At 45.7% G+C, this 22,412-nt stretch overlaps 1 protein-coding gene across 1 annotated transcript in view; it reads right to left on the bottom strand.

The window, feature by feature from the left end:
- The window catches only part of LOC135910892 (uncharacterized), a 257,520-nt gene that overhangs the window by 79,757 nt on the left and 155,351 nt on the right, over positions 1-22,412 (bottom strand). Inside the window, exon 4 of the mRNA XM_070532769.1 lies at positions 10,880-10,921. Coding sequence (XP_070388870.1) covers positions 10,880-10,921 — 42 coding nt within the window. The remainder of the gene's footprint in view (positions 1-10,879; positions 10,922-22,412) is intronic.

The following is a 22,412-nucleotide window of genomic DNA, read 5'->3' as shown; positions in this document are numbered from 1 at the left end:
GACCGGCATCTTTCGTTTCCGATCGTTGTCATAGCAAGCTGTGAACGCAGTCTTGATACTCAGTGCTTTCAGATGAATAGCTGCACCATAACTTTTGTCGCCCCGGGGCTAACGTAGACGGTAGTGACGGCGCTGTTTTGGCCGCTGTAGGTTACGTGACCCATGCAAGCATCTCCGACACGGTTTTGCACCAGCGTATCGTCAAAGCGGGTGACAGACATAGCGTGATGGATTCAATACTGAAATGACGTTTGCGAACGTAATTGTATGGCGCACCTTGACCTGAGCCGCTTGCAGTGCCCGACAAGTTCCAGCCCGCACGCAGCAATGGCCAGTTGGCAGTGAAACCATGCTTCGTTTCGAACCTTGTTCCTTCAGCACAGCAGCCCGATGAATTTGCAGCCCGATGTTTACGATAGCCATTCGACCGTGGAATATACAGTGACCCATGTGGGAGGAAAAACGGTTACAGACAGACGGACACAAGGACGGACGGACGGAACAACCGCCATACAGACGGATGGCTGGGGCCGAAACATGGCCAATCCCTCGTATCCCAGCGTGCGGATGGCTGTCCGCTCGCCTGGGCCACAGACAGACGAGCGGTCACAACTTTGCCGTCCATACGCCTGCTCGTCTCTTAGCTGATCCGAGGCGGACGGCGTCGGGCTTTTTCATGGCAAATTTGGCTCTTGCACGAAGCGAAGCGAAGAGGGGACGCGAGGCCTAAGAAACAGCAGCGTCAGAAATGGCATTTTTTCTAAATCTTGTGATTTTCACTGCAGTTATCTAGCACCTACGGATATAGCCATCGAAAGCAGCAAGCCGGTGTACACTTCCAGGCCTCATCAGTGCGTGCGATCGCCGAAAGAAACAGACGGAGCGCAGGAAGTGTGTGTTGTGTTTACGAGAACATCGGAAGAAATATTTGAAGCCGTCCAGTCCGGGATGTTTTCCGCCGTGCTTCGCGTGTGCGTCCCAAACGAGAAGTACATCCCAACGAGAAGTACATCCCAAACGAGAAGTACGAGAAGGATTGTGTCAGCGATACTTCTATCGTATAATATTCCGCAGAAATGTGCTTCATCCAAAGTATGTTATCATGACCACGTTTTTCTCTCACACCTCGGCTCCCTGCGCATGAGTGGAAGTTGTATTTTCTTCTATACGTTTGTTCAGGCTGTCATTAAACAGTTGGTAGTTTGGCGCTTCACTGTCTCCCTTTCTTCTGTCCCGTTTCAAGAAATGTATTTTGCGCCACAAAGTATACCTAGGAAATCTAAGCACCAACTTGCCCAAGAAGAAGTCCTTTTGGAGAAGTACACCGCATACACGTACATTCTGAGCAGGACACTTTTTCAGGGCGCGCCGAAATGAAAAGTGTCCGATCGCCCCACCCAGCGTACGCTACTCGTATGTATTTTGTGTATGCGGTTAGTTGCCGCGAAGTGGTCAACGCCAGTCCTTTGCAACTTTCAAAAGTGACGATACGATCAGTAGCGATATGTTTTTATTGCCTGGTTATCGCTGTCATTTCGCGTGGCCTATGCTGCGGGTGAGCGGTTTTGCCGGCTGCGATGTGCCGTGGTGACCACGACGTTCGAGCTGTTTTGCTGTTATGAAGTGTCTTCACAAGATACAAATAGTGACATATACGTGCGATTTTTCGCAGCTTTACTGTGTGTAAAAGTGCAGAACTCATTCCGTAATTAATAGCAGTTGTTGTGGTACAAAATTATTTGTCTATATATCTTGATAGTATTAGTACTGGCGTACATTTTATGCACACCGTAACACGTCAACACAAACTGTACGCGTACCTTGCGCTTACATGCACGTGTGCGTGAATAAAGCAACACAACTTCTAATATTTAGACATGTCGCACCAACTATACCCCATCAAAGACGTTCTATAAGGTATTCAGCTAAAGTGTAAATTTTATCACGTGGTGCAGTTACTTTTCACACCTATCTGTAAAGCAATTTAGTAACTGTATCTGCTGCATGCGAGAATGCATATTTTAGGCCATTGCCACTACTTGAGGCAGCAGCTGTTTATTTAGCCTTTGCCCCCGCTTATCGGAAGGCTCTTGTTCATTACGCCATCTAAACAACTCATGTAAAACTTTGTGTTTAGTATACCAGCACTGAAATACTGCACACAGCTACACTTATTTGTACACTAGTGTGATGAATTCCACTGCTCATCGTTCTGTCACGTGTTCTTCAGTCATACATGTTGACTGCATTTGGTGTCATGAGTGCTAGGCTCATTTTCACTTGGGCCTTGCGACGAAGCGAAATCTGCCTCTTCAACAGTCAATTTAGTGGTAATTTACCACTGATGCAATAGCTCCAAGACAAATTCGTGCATGCTTTTGGCAAATCAAATTGAGTGCGGACAGTATGTATGGTACACTGCTTCAGCTACACCGATAATCACACATCTGAACTTGCTATGTAGTTAAGTCATTGATATCAGCAGAGAAAGATGTTGCGCGTATGCAATCGTCAGTCATCCCTTGAAATTTGAATTACCCAAACCGTCGTGGGCATATGCGTCACAACCGTGCCAGACAGCACAAGGGGGAATAATTGTGCTCTCGCAAGCCAGAACAAGCAGAATAGTGCCACCACCTCAGCTAATTTGTCATGATGCCGTTGTCTCCAGGTTTCTTGTTTATATTGGACAGGCTTTCTATTTTATGAAACCACAGATTTCATAACATGTACTGCGTTATGAAGGCACTGCATAGATACCACTACTAAAGGGGGTATCTGAACAAGAAGAGCATAGAGAACTTATGGGTAAGTTGAAAAATATACAGGTAAAACTGCCTAACAAAGTATTTTCACACTCTAAGATATACCACTGGCAATGAATGCACATTCAGAACATAGAGTAAGTGCCATGTGTGGGAGATGGAGACGTGTAGTGCCAGAAACCTACTTGCCTTTTGAATATTGACGTAAAGAAAAATTAGAGCCTCGACTTCTATCTTCTGTGTCAGAGGTTAGAATATCAAAGGAGAGGTGCACAACGGATATTGTATGTTGTAGTCTATTATGAATGTGCTACTCAAGTAGAGCTAATTGTAGCTGTCAGTCTGTAAAGCATTGGGCAGGGTACCTTATGTACGTTAAACATATTTTGCACTGATCATTCTCAGCTCTAAAAGCGAAATGCATGCTCTTTTCAGCTACAAATAATCCGTATGTATACATTTGACGTGATGTGCGAGCTGATGTGACAAAATTGTTTACATCTGAGTGCTGATTTTTATGGTTTCTCAGTTGACTTAATACAGTTTTCAATTTGCAGATTTACAGATTACAAAACCACAGAAAACTGCCTGCATGGTGACTGGGCGTTAACAAGGCGAATATTTGTGTGGTGTCCTTACTTTCCATCGGTGGCCTTGCGCAATAAACGTAAAATGCTATACCTGCAAAGCTGAGCGTCCACCCTCACATTTCAAACGCTTTTATGAATACCAAGCAGTTAAGCAAATAAGCACAATCTGACAGCAACTCTGCACCACCTTAATTTAAACCCGATGTAAATTTATGTTTGTGCATAGCCAAGCCGCTCTAGCGTGCCTGTAGGAATACAGCAGTGCCCGGTGGCACCGTATAGTCCAGGCATAACAACGAACAACTAGTAAATAAAGTGGCTCATACTACTAAGCTGACCCAAATGTAGGAGCATTATATTATCCAAGCCACACGTGAAGCTGCTTTCAATGTACAGAATTACCACGGCTTTGATTTGTCAAGTTATATTACTGCGCATACACAGCGCTGCAATGAAATCTGTACAATGGGGAGCAATGCGGCAAGGAATGACAAATTACTTGTGATGTTGGGATTTGAACAGCACATGTGAATGCATGCCAAATTAACCGGCATGCGTGTTTTCTTCTGGCACAATTTTACGTTTGGCACACAGGCTGAGCTACTCTGGCCCCTTTGACTGCAAACTTGTGTGCCCTCTTTCACAGTACTCATGGGGGTATCATTCATTTGGCTACCCCAATAGTGAATAGATAATGGAGCACACCAATATTGCAGTTTTTACACAGACCAACTTGTGCATTATTGACAAAACAACCTAACACCTAACACAACCTAACAACCGCTGGTTTGGTATGAAAATAAAAAAAAGTCATCGAATATTTTCGCACTTTCTGTGCGCCCCTGTCTTCCGCCATATGAGCCTTCATTTCGTTCCCGTGTCCATGTCAAAGCAGCTACTTGTTAGGATAGCCAAACACAAAACCGCTTACTACATCAACCTTTTCACACCACGAAAGGTCACAACTTGCTGCTAATTCACTTGATAATCTTGGTTTGCTTTAAATACAATAATTACTGGCCGGATGTTTATATTGAGCTGTGCATTGTTTTTTCATTTTGCTAAAATATGGCTGTGGATCAGCCAGCTAAGTTCTTACTACATAAATACATAAACAACAAGCAACCCATACGTAACGAACTCAAATAACCTGAGTAGAGCTTACACTTTTTCGCTTAGCACGTGCATCCTGTGTGATCAAATTTTTTTACATATATAGAATAATCAAACTATAGCAAACATGTATGATGCTGGCAGTATCAAACAATCTCAAGTCGATTTCCTTTTTTCATCCAAGTCACAAGTCGATCATCCCTGAGAGAGGGAGGCCGCCTGTCATGCTACTGCCTAACTTTGTGCACTCTAGTAATATTTTGCAGGTTAAATGCTAAATTACGTATGTCTCAGTAGTAAGGGTGCAACAGATTGGCCGCCTAGGCGAGCAAGAAACAATCTAATTTTTTTATTTCACTCGAAATTAGTTGTATTATAAGCAACATAAATTATTTCTTTTCAAGTAAATATAAATAAATAATATGTGGACACGGTCACACCACTGTGGCTATGTCGCCCGACACTCCGCTTTTTGAGCAGGTGCTTTTTGGGATCCTTTCTTTCGCTGCAGCCTGTGGGAGCAACACTTACCATCGTCTCGGGCCTGCGTACAACTTGCCTACGGTGGTATTTTCTGCAGACGTTTGCGATCATTCAACATTGGTCAAGACTGACTGCGTATCCACCGCAAGTGGATACATCATCCAGCGCAGCTAGTTCGAGCACATTGACGTCAACTGGAGACCACGTGACAGTATGGCTGGCAGCTATAAAGGACGGTTTTGGCTGGTCGCTCTTCAGTAGACACGGCAACACCGCCGTGGCTATGTCGCCTGACATTCCGCTTTTTGTGCAGCTTGGTGACCGAAAATACGGCTTTCACAGTAAATATCCTTGCATAGTGGGATTGCCGCGTGCACACGCGCTTGTAAAGTGTGCGAGTGAATGTTTCTCAATAGGATGTCTACTTCTAAAACTATCAGGAGATGTCGAAGAGAATGCTAGGCCTCTTGAGGATATGGTAAAAGAGATGCTAAATACGCAGAAAGAAATCCTTGCTAAAATTAAAAAAGTAAAATTAAAAGTAAAGCAGTTAACCTCAGAGACAGCCATTTCGGTTGTCCAGAAACGACTGGAAACAATCGAATCTAAACTACAGTGCGTAGAAAAAGCCAACACCTGACTTGTTACTGTTGAAGGTTGTGTGAGAAATCTAGATGATCAATTCCTTCCAATGCCAGAACGAATCGACGATCTCGAAAATCGTTCAAAGCGCAATAACATTATTGTTAGAGGAATACAAGAGGCCAGACATGAAACTGAGGAAATACTCCTGTGAAAGGTTAATGACGATGTGTTTGGAAACATTTTAAAACAAAAACATAACTCTATCGAAAGAATTCATCGGATGGGCAAGAAGGTCCCAGGAACACGTCGACCAGTGAAACTCCGAGTAAGGAACTTCAGGGAAAAATCTAAAATATTTAAAAACTGCTCAAAATTAAAGGGAACCACGTTCAGCGTGCAAAAATATTTTTCTAAAAGAGTTGCTACTGCTCGGAAAAACTTGTGGAAGTCGACAACTGAGGAGAGGAAAACCGGCGCCAAGGTGACGTGGGCTTTCGACAAGAGAAAAGTTAAGAATGTGCTCTACGCCTGGGATGAGGTTAACAGCCGCTGATACGCACACCAGGCTCCTGCGGCCGCGCTTCATTCGGCTTCGGGTGCCGACTGACTCAACCAAAATCAATCTGCATGCTTTATGATCATCACCCTGAATACAAGGAGCGTACTTAACAGACAAGATAGCCTAGAAGGCATTTTAATAGATCACGATCCACATGCAATGGTAATAACAGAAACATGGCTGAACCCGGATGTGACTGATGTTGAGGTAACACCCCTACGAAATTCCATAATAAGAAAGGATCGGCGCACTAGAGGGGGTGGGGTAGCTATACTTGTGAAAGGCGGCATTCCTCTTACGGTACTTAATGATCCAAGCAATCTCGAAACAGTCTCGAGTAAAACTACCTTGAATGACCGTAATTTTCTAATCGGTGGTGTGTACCAGCCTCCCAACTCCCCTGTAGAAGTACTAGAAAACGCGGAAGCCTTTATGAACTTGCACGTGCATTCAGATTAGAACATATGCCTTGCGGGCGATTTTAATTTGGCTGGAATTGATTGCGCGTCAAATTATTCAGCAGGAACCGAAGTACGGAATTCTGATCAGTTATTAAATATTGCATTTAATTATAACCCGACTCAAGTTGTGTCTGGCTTCACAGGAGTGGGCGCGGAAACTTCAACGCTTTTAGATCTTGTTTTCGTTTCAAATCGCCTATGTTCTTTTATTATGAGCTGTGACATCGAGGACGGTATTTCGGACCATAAAATGGTAGTGACGTCTTTAAATTTGTCTGTGCGCAAACTCCTCCGTGCATCAAAAATACCGTTCTTTAATTTTACATTAGCCGATGATGCATCTATTTTAGATTACCTCGAAGTCTCGTCAGCTAAGTTCCTAGGTCTTGTCCACTCTGGCGCAAGCATGGACGAGCTATGGAATTTCTTTTCAAACACAGACGAGCACTGCGTGAAAAGCTTTGTCCCAAAACGTTTAAAAACAACTAAACGAAAAAATCCCTGGATAACCAGAGATAATTCATGCAAAAAGAAAGCTAAAACGGAAGCGAAAGGCGACTTCAAAGAATTGCCGGCCAATTGACAAAGGCTGCATTTCTAGTATGAGTCGCGAATTGAAAGGGCTAATCAAAGAATCTAAAAATAGATTCTATAATGTCACATTACAATCTTTTCTGAAAAACACCCTCGGAAAATTTTGGCAATATATTAACCCTCCCGCTGCTTCTCGTTGCCATGAAACTGGAGATAGCGCTCTAAAGAAGGCACAGGATTTCAACTCTTGCTTCTCGTCAGTTTTCACACGCGATAATGGCTTCCTGCCCGATTTTACAGATGAATATGAAAGGCCTCCTTTTCAAGATATAAAGAAATTGACGAACAGGATGTATTGAACCTCTTACTCCACATGAACACTAAAAAAAGTACGGGGCCTGACGGAATTCCTAATAAATTTTTACTAAGGTACACAGAGTGGGTTTCTAAATTTCTGTTATTTTTCCGGCATCTATTAACCAACATTCCTTTCCTAGCGCATGGAAGCATGCTAAAGTTATCCCAATTCATAAAAGTGCCGCAAATCAGACGTTAAAAATTATAGGCCGATCTCCCTCACTAGCACTTGTTCGAAACTACTTGACCATATCATATTGACACGCGTGCTTATCTTTATCGGGCGACCAGGTTTCGCCGCCTAACAAATGTTATCGCACAGCGTGGGACGCGCCTGCATGCATCCGAAGTTTCTGGAAAGTTATCGATGCTTCTATCCGGTTGTCTGTTGTCGCTGAACCTTGTGCTATCAGATTTCATCGCGTAACGCGAATGGTGTAGAACTTTGTGGAAGGCACGCGGGTCCCAACGATTAGTCTGGAACATTCGACGACTGTTGTATAAAAGCCGACGCGCTTGACCCGCTGATCAGATTTTCGACGATCACCGACTGTGTTCGCCGCTATCGTTGTGCTATAAGTGTAGCCTGTTTTGTGGGCACAGGTTCGCCCAATAAAATTTAGTTTTGTCGTTCACAGTGGTGCTACTGTGTTCTTCAACGTCACCACTACGTGACAATATCTAAGCAACTATTGGTCTACCTTGACAACTACCATATCCTAAACAGATGCCAACACGTGTTCTGTCAGGGACTCTCTACCGTAACTCAACTAATAGAGACTGTTCACGATCTCATATATACAATAAATAACCGAGGCCAAACAGACCTAATATTCATAGATCTGGCCAAGGCTTTCGATAAGGTGTCGCACCCAAAGTTGCTATTAAAAATTAGAACTATATTCAAAAACCCTCGCTCATCTGAATGGTTTTCGTCCTACCAAAGCCATAGAGACCAATTTGCCGCATGTGAGGGGTACCGGTCTTCTTTTTCGCCTGTAGAGTCTGGAGTACCCCAGGGAAGTGTATTAGGCCCCCTGTTATTTTTATTATTTATCAATGACATGCCGCACGACATTACAGTTCCCATCAGACTCTTCGCAGATGATTGCGTATTATATAACCGTATCGAATCACCTGCCGATCAGACGGATTTAAATTCCAATTTGCAAAAGGTAAAAAATTGGTGTGAAAGCTGGCAGATGGTTTTGAACTCTGACAAAACGGTTTACATGTCTATCACTAGAAAACGAAGTATTATTGATTAGGCTTATTCCATTAAAGGTGTCGCGTTAAAGAGAGTGTCAACATTTAAATACTTGGGTCTAATGCTTACCTCGGATTTGCGCTGGAATGAACACGTTGATCACGTATCTACCAAGGCACAGAAAACCTTGTGGTCGCTTAGAAGAAATCTGTATAATGATACCGCTAAAGTAAAATGCCTGGCATATAAAACTTTGAGTCGACCAGTTATGGAGTATGCAAAAATTGTGTGGGACCCATACACTTCATCTAATCAGTCTAAGCTGGATAAAATTCAGCGGCTTGCTGCACGGTTTATTTTTAACAAATATCGTCGTTCCCACTCTCCTAACCATTTATGTAAACTTGCTGAACTTCCTTTTCTGGAGTCTGTAACTGAGTATAACCGTTTGAAATTTATTTTTCTTATTATTCATGGCCATGTTAAAATTGATAAAGATGACTATTTTCACTTCTCTCCTAGTAACTATTTTCGGCATCGCCACAGTATGTATATCCCTCCTCCTACTACTCGCAATGATTGTTTTAAATACAGCTTCTTTCCGAGAGCAATAAAACAATGGAATCTATTATCAGACTCAATAGTAAGGACGTCATCTTTACGCGACTTTCTTGAAAATGTCAAAAGCACATGTGTACGCATACCATAACTCGTCCAAATGGTTATACTGTACACCTGGTAGTACATGCTGTATTTGCCATGGTGCTGTTATCAGTACATTACCCAAAATGTACTTTATTTTCTTTATCGTGTAAATGTACTTTTGCTTGTATTGTGACCTACCACTTCTGTAATAGCCCAAAGTTGGGCTGACAGTATCAATAAATGAAATGAAATGAAATTCTCCTTGAAAAACCTCATGAGTATATGTTTTTATGCCAGTCATGATCAACTGTACACTCTCTCCTTAACCTTAAATTTCTTGCTGCATCTAGTTAACCGTTTATAAACAATATTTTACCACATGGTAGGAACTTCATTCATGGCTGAGTACCTCTCATTTTTCTCTTTCAATTAAGGTTTTATTTGTTTGGAAGGTTTTATTTGTTTGGAAGGTTTATATGCAGCAAGTATTAAATTTCAAAGAGGCATGTTTTATGCCTCATTTGCTTTTTACTGGTCTTATGTAAAAAGAAAGGAAAAAGCATTTCATTAATCTCAATGATTTAAGCACACTCTTAAAATTGGCAGAGGGCAAAAAAGGCGTGCGCAAGCCAATTCAAGCATATCAGCAAGCTGTACTCGGAGCCGTGCTCAGTGGCGACCTACGCAGCCGTATTCGTCGACAGATGTGCTCGCGTCCGTGCAAGCTGTCACCGCAGAGACTACGCCATCGAGCCGAACACGCGCGTTTCGGGCGAATCACGTTCGCATGACGCAGAACGCGGCACGTTGGATAATTCGAGAGGTTTTGTTCAACTAGCCAAGGCAGCGCGCGCTGGTAGGGATCGTCCGGAAATAATTCCCATGTTGCGACCTGATGCGATTCCAATACATTTTTAAAAGGTGGCGCACACAAAATGGCGGTGCAGTGTTTCCGACAAGGATGATGGTGCCAATGCGTATCACATGCGGCTGCAGAACAGCATGTGACAGCCTAGCCTCGCAACTTCACCATGGCGCGGAATCTTGAAATCACATCTGCAAAAATATGCCAATATCGTCTGCTGCAGCGTCTCCTCTACGTAAAGGAGGCAATGTCTGCGGCCTAAGATAGCTGCCAACACCTTTGCTCCACCGAATGGTTGTCACCTGTCAACAGACCACGTCGTGCAATAGGAGTGCGCGTGCGATCCGCTCGTGTGGGCTGAGCTTGCACCGAATTTCGGGACACAATCCGCCCGCCCGCCCCAGTCCGCATGCGGGCGGACCAGGGCGGAACGGACGGGCGGGTGGACCATGTTTCGGTGCTTAGTCCCCGGAAGGTCGGTTAAGCACATTAGAAATGCGAATAACATTGAAATGTGCAGTCAAAAGCGCACAATTACGCATGCCAGTAATCTTGGTCCCATCAGGGTTGTCCTTCATCTGCCGATTGGCATATTCATTCAATTAATAACAATGCTCTGGATTTGAAAATATAAGTCCTCGAAGATATCAGACACTACAGATTTATCGACCGGATTATGAGCTCTAAGTATGCAAAAAAGACCATAGAAGCTTACCACCAAGGCGCCAGCGAGGTCATTCTTGAAGCAATCCAAGAACTGAAAGTAACAGTAGAAATCGTTAATAAGAAAACTTGCTTTGTGAATATTGTTTAGGTATCACTCACTATAAAATTATTTCCTTCTTTTACTTTTGGGAGATTACCGTTTTATTTTGAGGCTACGGGGGTTCTAGCTCAATTTATTCTCCAGCTTATTCAGTCCAAGCGCCGATGAAAGTAATAAATAAGCGGCTTACGCTTAATCTTTCTGATGTGGAAATGAGTTTGCGCGGCAAGCATCTTAATCCTGAAACCATGGGGTATCTAATCAGCATACATGAGTTTGAGTTTATTTCACCACACTCATTCATATTGTTTAGACAAGCACGTAGAAAAATAAACTAAACTGACTTGTTAAAGGTGGAAGAAAGGCTGCAATTTAAGCCCAGCTCAACCGGCTTCACCTACCAGCAAAACCATTCGGTAGTGTATCAGCATACAAAATGTCCTGCCTGTTACATTACAATTAGTTTCCCGTGTTTTTGGTTTAAACCAGAAGCAGCCCAACGACACCCACCGGTAAACTGCTTTGACAATTCGTTTTTAACCTAAAACCGCCAATTTTTTTTTCTCTTTTTTTACCGCGACTATCCGAAAATAATACCCCTGTCGACTTTTTCTAGCGGGAAAGGAGCACCAGCCCAATTTTAAAAGTTGCAAGACACAAGTTCGAGGGTGGCCTGCTTTGACGATCACCGGCCTCTCCGTATCACCAAAACCGTCAGCACAGAGTATTTTTATCGGCAACGACTGCCGATGCCACGGTGTGTCAGCGCCATGCAAATGACGTCATGTAAGCGACGTCACTACTGACTTTACCAGTTTTAAGCGCCAATGTGGAAAGGGCAATTTTGATTTTAAGAATGAATAATAGAAAAGAGCATGCGGCAATCAGTCCCATTAATCCCGCTGAGTATTCCTGCATCTACTGCAACAATCTGTAAGGCGCGGTGTACGATCTTGCTTGCGTTGACCTACGGCAATTGTAAGTATTTCACCTGACTTCCAGCACTCTGGATGCGTATTTTTGTGGTTGGTGTTGCTGCTTATAACGTGCGACCATTCAAAAACCAAACATATGAGCTCCTAATTACGCAAAGTTGAACGCATCAGAGGGGCAGGCTTCCCCGGTACCTTGTTTGGAAGCGTAGTTCACGGACTCTCGTTGAATTACGAAAAAAACGAAGTGTACGGGAACGAACCACCGGCGAACCACGCCTGTCCTGTGTGTTTCCTTCTTCGTCCGTTGTCGTTTGCGTGGTTACATGATGCGTGCCAGTAACACAAGAGCGGTCGTCATATCTTAGGTTCTTAAAGGGCCCCTGAAACGGTTCGGACAAATTTTGTAGACGTGTAGGGTACAGCTTAAGTAGAACATTCGCACCACAATTTAAGTGAAGCGTAACGTATTAATGGAGCTACAAGCGATTAGAAGTTACCCTCCTCCCGAGCCATCCTTTTCCTCCTCAACTCGTTCGCCGAGCGAGCGGGGCTAAGCTCCGCCTTCACTGGTCCTGCGTCATGATTCGACGTCACATCGTCCACTTCCGGTTGTTTTGGAGCCCGCCGCCACCCGCGCGAAACTTCTCCGCTAGCCGCTTGGCTGTCAACCACAAGCGAGAGCTATCGGAGCAGCGTGTGTTGCGAGCATTCTGTCGTAGCGCCGAACGTGTCTGGTATTCCGTTAACCACAGGCAAGCTGGTCATTTCGGCAAATGACTGGAGGCATAAACTTAAGCTGATGAAGGAACTTTGGCGTAGACGTACGTGAGTGGCCTGATTGGTCTGCATGGTCCAGACACTTGTTGGCGCAGCGCTTAACCAGCCAAACAAAGCGCTAATATTGCTCTAACCAAGTGTAAAACATTTTAAACATTTTTAAAAACAACCTGTTGATGATTACACTCCTGCGAAAAATACGCACCAGCAGGAAAGAAGAATACGCTTCGTTGCTGCTACTGTGTATGGTTGAGCTCTATGCCACCAGGTGGCTGCACCGTGCAGACCATTCACATTTGCCCTTCTGCTCATCTCGGCTCATCCCGTTACGGCACAGTCAAGCGGCCAGACCCTGTCCCCTTGCGCTTACGTTTGCCCTAATACGGGACTCGCGAAACGCTAGTGCGTTAGAAATCTTCCGGTGTAAAGTGACGGCCACAAACGCGCAAATCCTGGCGCCGATCGGATAGCGGCAGTCCGATGCGCAGCAGCCAGTTCGCTCGTACGCTGCCCTGCAGAGGGACACGATGTCGCAGCTTGACATATTGCCAGTCGCTACGTTTGCAGTCCTCAAGGCAACAAAGTCGAATCATAGTGCTCGCGAAAAGAGTGAGACCTACTCTGACCGCGGAGCTCTCGTCAAAATGGAGTACGTTGTAACACAAGCAGACGACACCTGCTGTGTGCCGGAAGTGCTTAAGTGTACTGAAAAATTGTTCTTGTGCATTCTCTTTATGCTACATTCTCTTTATAAAAACAAATTAACTAACATTCCAACTATTACGAAGATCATTTGTTTACCATAAAGTTGGAAAAATTGAAGTGCTCTGCGTAAAGCGTGTAATTTATTATAAGGTTCTAAAAATCCACATCGCTTCCGATCGCAGCGCAGTGCTCGGCGGAATTTTAAGCCGCCCCTACCCATATGACCGAAATCACCCATATGACGTCAGTGGGGCGAGCTATCCGATTGGCTGGCCAGGGCGCGTGATCGATAATTTTTCCAACTTTATGCTAAACAAATGATCTTCGTAATAGTTGGAATGTTAGTTAATTTGGTTTTATAAAGAGAAAGTAGCAGAAAGAGAATGCAATAGAACAATTTTTCAGGACACTGAAGCACTTCCGGCACACAGCAAGTGTCGTCTGCTTGTTTTAGAGCATACTCCATTTTGACGAGAGCTCCGCGGTCAGAGTAGGTCTCACTCTTTTCGCGAGCACTATGATTCGACTTTGTTGCCTTGAGGACTGCAAACGTAGCGACTGGCAATATGTCAAGCTGCGACATCGTGTCCCTCTGCAGGGCAGCGTACCAGCGAACTGGCTGCTGCGCATCGGACTGCCGCTATCCGATCGGCGCCAGGATTTGCACGTTTGTGGCCGTCACTTTACACCGGAAGATTTCTAACGCACTAGCGTTTCGCGAGTCCCGTATTAGGGCAAACGTAAGCGCAAGGGGACAGGGTCTGGCCGCTTGACTGTGCCGTAACGGGATTAGCCGAGATGAGCAGAAGGGCAAATGTGAATGGTCTGCACGGTGCAGCCACCTGGAGGCATAGAGCTCAACCATACACAGTAGCAGCAACGAAGCGTATTCTTCTTTGCTGCTGGTGCGTATTTTTCGCAGGAGTGTAATCATCAACACGTTGTTTTTAAAAATGTTTAAGGTGTTTTACACTTGGTTAGAGCAATATTAGCGCTTTTATTGGCTGGTTAAGCGCTGCGCCAACAAGTGTCTGGACCGTGCAGACCGATCAGGCCACTCACGTTCGTCTACGCCAAAGTTCCTTCATCAGCTTGAGTTTATGCCTCCAGGCATAAACGAGGCGGACGAGTGTAAAGAAGAAAGAAGGGACTGTAGCCCGTAACTTCATGCTTTGAGGTAATAAATGCGTACGTAATGAAAGGTACCACGCTGTCCCAGTTCTTATGATCTGACGCGACATACATGGACAGCGTGTTAGTAAGAGTTCTGTTCGTGCGTTCCGTAAGGCCATTTGTTTGGGGATGATACGGGGTGGAATGTCGAAACCTTGAAGCACATAGACGAAGCATCTCTTCGACCACGTCTGCAGTGAACTGCCGCCCATGATCGCTGATGATGACTCTGGGAGGTCCATGTCGGAGAATGACAAAACGCAGCAAAAAAATAGACACTTCGGTTGCAGTAGCCCATGGTATTGCAGCTGTCTCACAGTAGCGTGTCAAGTGATCGGCACGCACGATAATCCAGCGATTCCCATCGGATGAACGCGGGAAAGGACCGAGGAGGTCGATGCCAACTTGTTCAAAGGGAGTGCTGGGGGGTGGCACTGGATGGAGTTCACCAGGAGGAGCACTCGTCGGACGCTTATAACATTGACACTCGCTGCAGCTGGACACATACTGGGCGGGCGTCTGGCGCATTTTAGGCCAGTAGAACCTTTCTTGAAGGCGGTAGAGCGTTCGCGCAGAACCCAAATGACCAGATGTTGGATCGTCATGCATAGCGCGCAAGGCGGAGACACGGAGACTCTCCGGGACCCCCAGAAGATATCGTGGGCCTGTAGTAGAATAGTTCGTTTTGTAAAGAACGCCATCATGAACACAGAAACGAGTGGATGGTGCTGATTGCCTTGCAGTAATGAGCAGTGGTTCTAAAGTTCTGTCTTTTTGTTGCTCGACCTTGATGGTATTTATATCAGGAAATCCCGGCTCCAGTGATCTGATATAGCAGTCGAAGTTGTCCGCGTCGCAGTTCGTCGCTGGAAGCGGCATGCGCGAGAGGCAGTCAGCGTCGGCGTGTCGGCGGCCGCTTCTATAAGAAACGGTAAAGTTATAGTCCTGTGAACAAAGTGTCCAACGCGCAAGCCGGCCCGACGGAGCACGGAGATTAACCAGCCAGCAGAGAGAATGATGGTCTGTCACCACAGTGAAGGGGCGCCAGTACAGGTACGACCGGAAGCGCTGTACTGCGAAAATAACTGCACGACATTCTTGCTCTGTAACGGTGCAGTTACGCTCGGACTTACTTAAAGAGCGACTCGCATAGGCGACGACGTGTTCTTTGGTGTCGACGCGTTGAATAAGGACAGCGCCGATGCCAATACCTCTAGCGTCCGTATGAACTTCTGTGGGAGCCGCATGGTCTAAGTGTCGGAGAATGGGATGTGACGTCACACGAGACTTCAACTCATGAAAACTAGCTTCACATTGAGGAGTCCATTCAAAGGGAACGCCCTTCTGGAGTAGGCATGTCAGCGGATACGCGATGTTGGCAAATCCACGAATAAACCGGTGGAAGTCCCAGCAAAGCCCTAGGAAACTGCGTAGCTCTTTTACATGGCGAGGTTGCTTGAAGGCTCCACCGTAGCAGTCTTCGCTGGATCAGGTCGTATACCGTGCTTATCCACTAGGTGAACCAGAACGAGTGTTTGGCGCTCTCCAAAATGACACTTCTTCGAGTTGAGCGCCAAACCCGCTTTGTCCAAGCAGTCTAGCACAAGATCGAGACGTGCGTTGTGCTCACTGAATGTGCGCCCGAAAATCACTACATCATCTAGATAGCACATGCATACTTCCCACTTCAAACCACGCAGGATGTTGTCCATGAAGCGCTCGAAAGTTGCAGGCGCATTACAGAGCCCGAATGGCATCACATTAAACTCAAAAAGTCCATCTGGTGTTACAAATGCCATTTTCTCCTTGTCTGTCTTGTGCATATGAATCTGCCAACCAACCTCAAGTCAAGAGACGAAAAGTAAGACGCTGATGAGAGGCGGTCCATAGCATCATCAATACGCGGAAGAGGATATACGTCCTTTTTAGTGATGGTGTTGAAGCGGCAGTAGTCAACACAATGTCGCCATGTACCATCTTTCTTTCTAACCAGAATCACTGGCGCTGCCCACGGACTACAGGATTCTTGGATTACATTCTTATTTAGCATTTCGTGGACTTGGTCATTGATCACCTTGCGTTCCAATGGTGAGACTCTGTATGGTTTCTGTCGCAACGGTTGGGCAGATCAAGTATCTATGCAAGGGTGTATACGAGAAGGAGGAAACAATGGTGGCCCCTCTTGCTGGAAAAAGTCATACAGTCGGGCATGTTTTAGCAGAATATTCGCCACTTCGTGACGCTGCTTAGTGCTGAGTAACTTGTTTACCATTGTCAGAAATGAGGAGTGCGCCGCAGGGCAGGCGTTACCGAAATGGCGCTCATCCGCAGAATCAAGGGCCTCTGTAAGAATGGCGAACGATAGCACTTGATCTTCATGGTAGGCGGCAAGTTTCAGACCCTGTGGCAGTATTGCAGGTTGACTCAAACAGTTTATGACCCATAAGTTAGTGCGTCCCTGAACAACTGACAGCGTGCAATACGGTATCAGTACATTCTTCTCGATGCAACTCAGATGAACGGGCTCCATGGTAGCGTCAAACGTTCCGTCGGTGGTAGGGAAACAGGCAACTGAAACACACGTTGCGGATAACGGAGGCACATCTGTATCCCGGTATACACAAAGCACACTTTCACGATATGGTGGGCCTTCCATAAACGCAGCAGAAAAGCTCGTTCCTACACTGATTTCACCCGTTTTGCAGTCGATGGTGGCACCACACAGTTTCAAAAAATCAAGGCCCAGGATTACGTCATGCGTAGAATGAGGTAGAACAGTGAGCTCAGCGTTAAATATTTGACCACCCAAAGGAACCTCTACATTACACATGCCCACAGGATACAACAACTCCCCACTCACTCCGCGAAACGTGTCGGCACGGTCCCAGCGAAACATCACTTTTCGTCCTAGGAGGCTTTTGAACGCAAGACTCATCACTGAAACGGTTGCTCCCGTGTCCAGTAAGGCCATGGATGAGACCCCGTCAATTAATACAGACACCTTATTCTTAAACATACAAATGGTTGGAGGTATCTCTGTCGACATCGAAGATTGCCCAGCGACCTCACCTCCACCGGCCGCGCTGGCTAGTTTTCCGGAGGTGGCGACGGGTATCAACGCCGCGGAGAGGGCGATCGGCTTACACGAGGAGCGGGTGGTGGTGTCAAGCTGCGATCGGATGCTGGAGAACGGTTCTGCAGTGGCTCCGGGTGCTGGTGAGGCAAGCTTCCTAAATATGTGTGCGAGGGCGAATATGTTTCGCCCAGAGGAGCGCGGTACCGCCTAGACATCGTCCATCGGTCGAACCTGGGTGGTTGGCGGCGATTGCAGTACCTCGCTATGTGACCCAAGTCGCCACAGCTATAACGCACAGGTAAACGACGATCGATGAACTGCCCTTCGAAGCGCTCAGCCGCGGGGGGTCGTGTAGCGGAGCGAAGCGGCTGAGCCTGCTGCACAGGAGGAACGGTCGGTCTGACTGCAAACCTGCTGGGGCGAGGGTGTTCTGCAGGTCGGTGCTCGGGCGTAAATGTGCCCTCACGTGGCCATGGAGCTCCTCTGTGGTAGACGTCTGTGGCACGTACCGCCGGTTGCCAGGAAGCACAGGGTGCGGCAGGCGCCATGTGTTGCGGGTTGTAGTATGACGTCGCGCGCAAGTTCCTGGTGCCGCATCAGCTCTTCACGCACGATCTGCCGTATGGTAGACGAAAGATTGGCAGACGGGCTCTCGTCGACGCTGGCAACGGTTGTCACATTCGCCAGGCGTCCAAATTTTGGCACAATGCGACGTGTTTTCAGCGTCTCAAACGTACAGCAATGACGCACGACATCTGAGACGGAATCAACGTGTTCCTGGCTTATGAGGAAATTGTATACATCTTCTGCAATTCCTTTAAGGAGATGTCCGACTCGGTCTTCCTAAGACATGTGCGAATTTACGATTTTGCACAGCTTGAGGATTTCCTCTATGTATATAGTGCATGTTTCTTTGAGGGAGCGTTCGGTACATGAACACACTGGCGCCTCCACGAGATGTCACGTAGTAGTGACGGTGAAGAAAGGAGCAAAAGCGGGAATGACAGAACTAGCTTTTCATTTGGCGAACTTGTGCCCTCAAAAACAGGCTGCACTCAAAGAACGGCGACGGCGGCGAACACAGTCGGCGATTGTCGAAAATCCGACTTGCTGGTTCACTTTGTCAGTGGCGACGGCACCGGTGTGCATCGCCTTACGCCTGTTATTTCCTTTGGTGCAGACTGTCTCTGCGCCGCCGCAATTGTGCGCCCCGTCAGCATCGGCCGAGACCACGTGACCTGACACGCAACTCGACATGCATCGACAACAGGAGGCGCAGCACTCTTCGGCGGCGCTGATGTCTGCAACAAAGGCCTGATATCACCCATTCCAGGGCTTCAAAAGGAGCCTTCTTGCGCTTACTGCATTCACTTGGCAGTGGCGACGACCCCAGTGTGCATCGCCTTACGCCTACTATTTCCTTTGGTGCAGGTTAGTTAGGCTTTCTCCTTTTTCTTTTTTTTTTTCGTCATGCTGCCACGTTGTGCCTCGCCTTGCTTGTGTGACGATGTCAAAAGAGTTTGCAAAAGACGAAATCCTTCAGAAACTAAAAGATGCACTCAAGATGGAATCGAAATCGTCACGCGAAGCGTACCAGAGAGACCTGTGCAATGAAATTCGTGATCTGAAGAATGAGCAGGGAAACATGACACAGAGCATCGAATACGCGCATGGAGAAATAGATGACATAAAGAAAAAATTTGAAGCTGAATTAGCAAAACACACTCAGCTTCTGAAAGAGAACCACACAATGAATGCAAAGTACGTTTCCTTGGAAAGAAAGAACGACGAACTTGAAAACCAAATAGTTCATCTTGAACAGTATTCTAGGAATGCCAATCTTGACATCCAGGGAGTCGTTAAGACAGAAAATGAAAGTATTGTTGCCATATTGCCTACTATCGAAGATACTATTGAATAACTAATCAGTGAGTGCGATATGGAGACTTGCCATCGCATCCCCACGCGTAATCCGGATAAAACTAACATTGTCGTGTAATTCAAGTCCCGGACGAAGCGCGACATGACATTAAAGGAAGTGAGAAAAGCCCCGCTTACTAATGACAGCCCAGGACTTGGCAGCTCAAGTCCTATCTATGTAAATGAGCATCTTTGTCCGACACTAAAGAGACTTCTCAGTACGGCTATCAGGCGTAAGAAGGACTACCAGTGGAGATCCGTGTGGACCCATAATGGAAGGATCTTTGAGAGGCAGTCAGACACATTTAGCGCGATATCCATAACTTGTGAGGGCGACCTCAGTAATATAACATCGGTGTAATTAGCCCCCCTCTTTCTGCGTACAGTTTAAGCTTTCAAAATGCGCTACCACGATATTGCGTTACCCCAAGAAATTCATCCAGATTCTTCCACGTAAGCTTATTTTTTGCATATTAACACACGCTCTGCTCTTGCTAAGCATGACCAGATTGCCTATTTCCTAGACGAATTCTCTTTTCAGTATAGTATTTTAATGCTTACTGAAACATGGTATTATGACGGGTGTGCAATGCTCCATCTTAATGCATACAAAAGCTTTTTTATCAATCGCAGTAGCCGTAGGGGCGGTGGCGTCGATATTTATGGTAAAGCTTCTGAACAATATGAGGTTATTTCAGATTATACATGCATTACAAACGATTACGAGGTACTAACACTGATACGAAACGCTGATGTCATTACTGTCGTTTATCGCCCACCAAATGGGAATTTTGGGCACTTTATGAACGTTTTAATACTTCTTGCAATTTTCGCCACAAATAGTCTGAAACTGATTTGTGGTGGAGACATTAGTATAGCTACCCTTGAAGCTAGCACCTGCGTTCAAGATTTCAACACCATTTCTTCCAGAGGCTTTGTGAATATAATCACTATGCCTACACGCATCACTGTACGAACTTCATTGACACTTGCTTTGTTTATTACCAACGCGGAAACTAGAGTCGGTTATGCAGGAACCATAGCCTCTGACATAAGTGACCACTGCCCAATCTTCATGATTTTATTCCCCCCCCCCCCCCCGAAGTTCATAAAAATAGTCGAAGGAATGCAATTACAGTGCAGTACGTATCAGAAGATGCATTACTTTTATTTAAACGTGACATCAGTGCTCGGGGCTAGTCTTTTATATGCGGAATACAAAACGTGAATGATGCGTATTCTGAGTTCATTAAAAATTTTCAGCGAATATACGCTATACATTTTCCTTTTACAACTATCAAACCGTCAAAAAGAATATGAATACCTTGGGTGACTACTACTCACAGGAAAGCCATTATTAAGAAAAATCAATTTTTCACACTTTTTTACGTACAAGAGCACCGTCTGACTTGAAAGATAGTAAAACTTTCAGAAATAAACTGCACGCCGAGCTTAGGTTGGACACTTAGAATATTATCAGCGGCTGTTTTCTGATATAAGGAAACAGCAACCTGACGCCGCATGGAAAGTGCTAAATATGGTTCTCGGTCGCAAAAGTGAAACGGAAATGCCCTCAAATTTAACGCACAATAACCGTGAAATAGTTGGTCAGGCACTTGTTGATCATTTTAACCTACAGGTTATGAGACCGTCAAGCAATTGCCCTGCTGAGAACTTTGTTCTGCATGATATAAGTGAAGCTGAAGTTTACCACACATTTCTTGGTCTAAAGAACAGCAAGGCTTTAGATGCAGATAACATACAAATAAAGCCGATAAAATATGTTATCGAATGCATTGCGCCTGCGCTCGCTCACATATTCAATCTCGCTATCCAATCAGGTCAAATTCCTGACGCACTGAAACGATCCAAGGTAACAGTAATTTACGATGGGGGCAATAAAAATTAGACAAAAAATTATAGGCCAATATCTGTGATACCAATTTTTTCTAAAGGCTTAGAAAAGATATTGTTTTCTCGACTGGCTAACTTTTTTGACCAAATAATTCTTCTTTCCGACGTGTGGTTTGGTTTTAGAAAAGGAGGCTCTACTGAAGCAGCTTTATTAACTCTTAAAGACACTGCTCTACAAAACATTGAAAATAAACATGTAACTCTCGGTCTTTTCGTAGATTACAGTAGGGTATCCGATTGACCTAACCATACCATATTTATACTCAACTCTCGGACTACGGGGTTCGTGTTAAGCAGCTCGAACTATTTCGTTTGTACTTATAGCCAACAGGACCCAGTGTGTGTACATTGGCAATTACCATTCATCTCCCCTCCATATAGTATGTGGTATGCCCCTAGGCAGTATTTTAGGTCCTCTTTTATTTAACGTATATTAAACGATATTGTCCGTATTGACACGAACTCACAGTTTATCATATATGCCGATGATAGCACTATCCTACTCTCCGAAACTGATGAAGCCGATCTAGCATCAAGATGCAATCACGTCCTTGAGAACCCCGCAGGGGCGTCTGCGTCAGCAGGCGTTTGGTGTGTTGCAACACCACGTACCCGAGCACATGGGGGTTGGACCCACCCGCGTTTAACCGTGCGCGCCTTAGCCGTGTCCGTGGAAAGGGGGATCCTGGGGGTTGAGCCGATGCAGGGCGTTCGGACTTTTAAGGCCCCCCGGCGGAGGCAACACACCTCTTGCTTCACGTAGACGGCACCCCCGGACTAACCCACCCGAGGGAAATCGGCAGCCGCCTTTTCCTGTCCTCCTCTCCAATCTGCATCTTTCTCTCTCGCCTTTTTCATCTTTCCTGTCTTCTCATCAATTCTCCTCACTTCCTAGTTTCCCGGCGGCAAGGGTTAACCTTGTGTGGCTAGCCAGCCTTGGTTATGCTGTATTTGGTTATAGCAGAGATGTACGGCTGGCGTT

The sequence above is a fragment of the Dermacentor albipictus genome, chromosome 2, assembly GCF_038994185.2.
Source record: "Dermacentor albipictus isolate Rhodes 1998 colony chromosome 2, USDA_Dalb.pri_finalv2, whole genome shotgun sequence".
Classification (NCBI taxonomy): domain Eukaryota; kingdom Metazoa; phylum Arthropoda; class Arachnida; order Ixodida; family Ixodidae; genus Dermacentor; species Dermacentor albipictus.
This window is presented reverse-complemented; position numbering and strand designations above follow the sequence as displayed.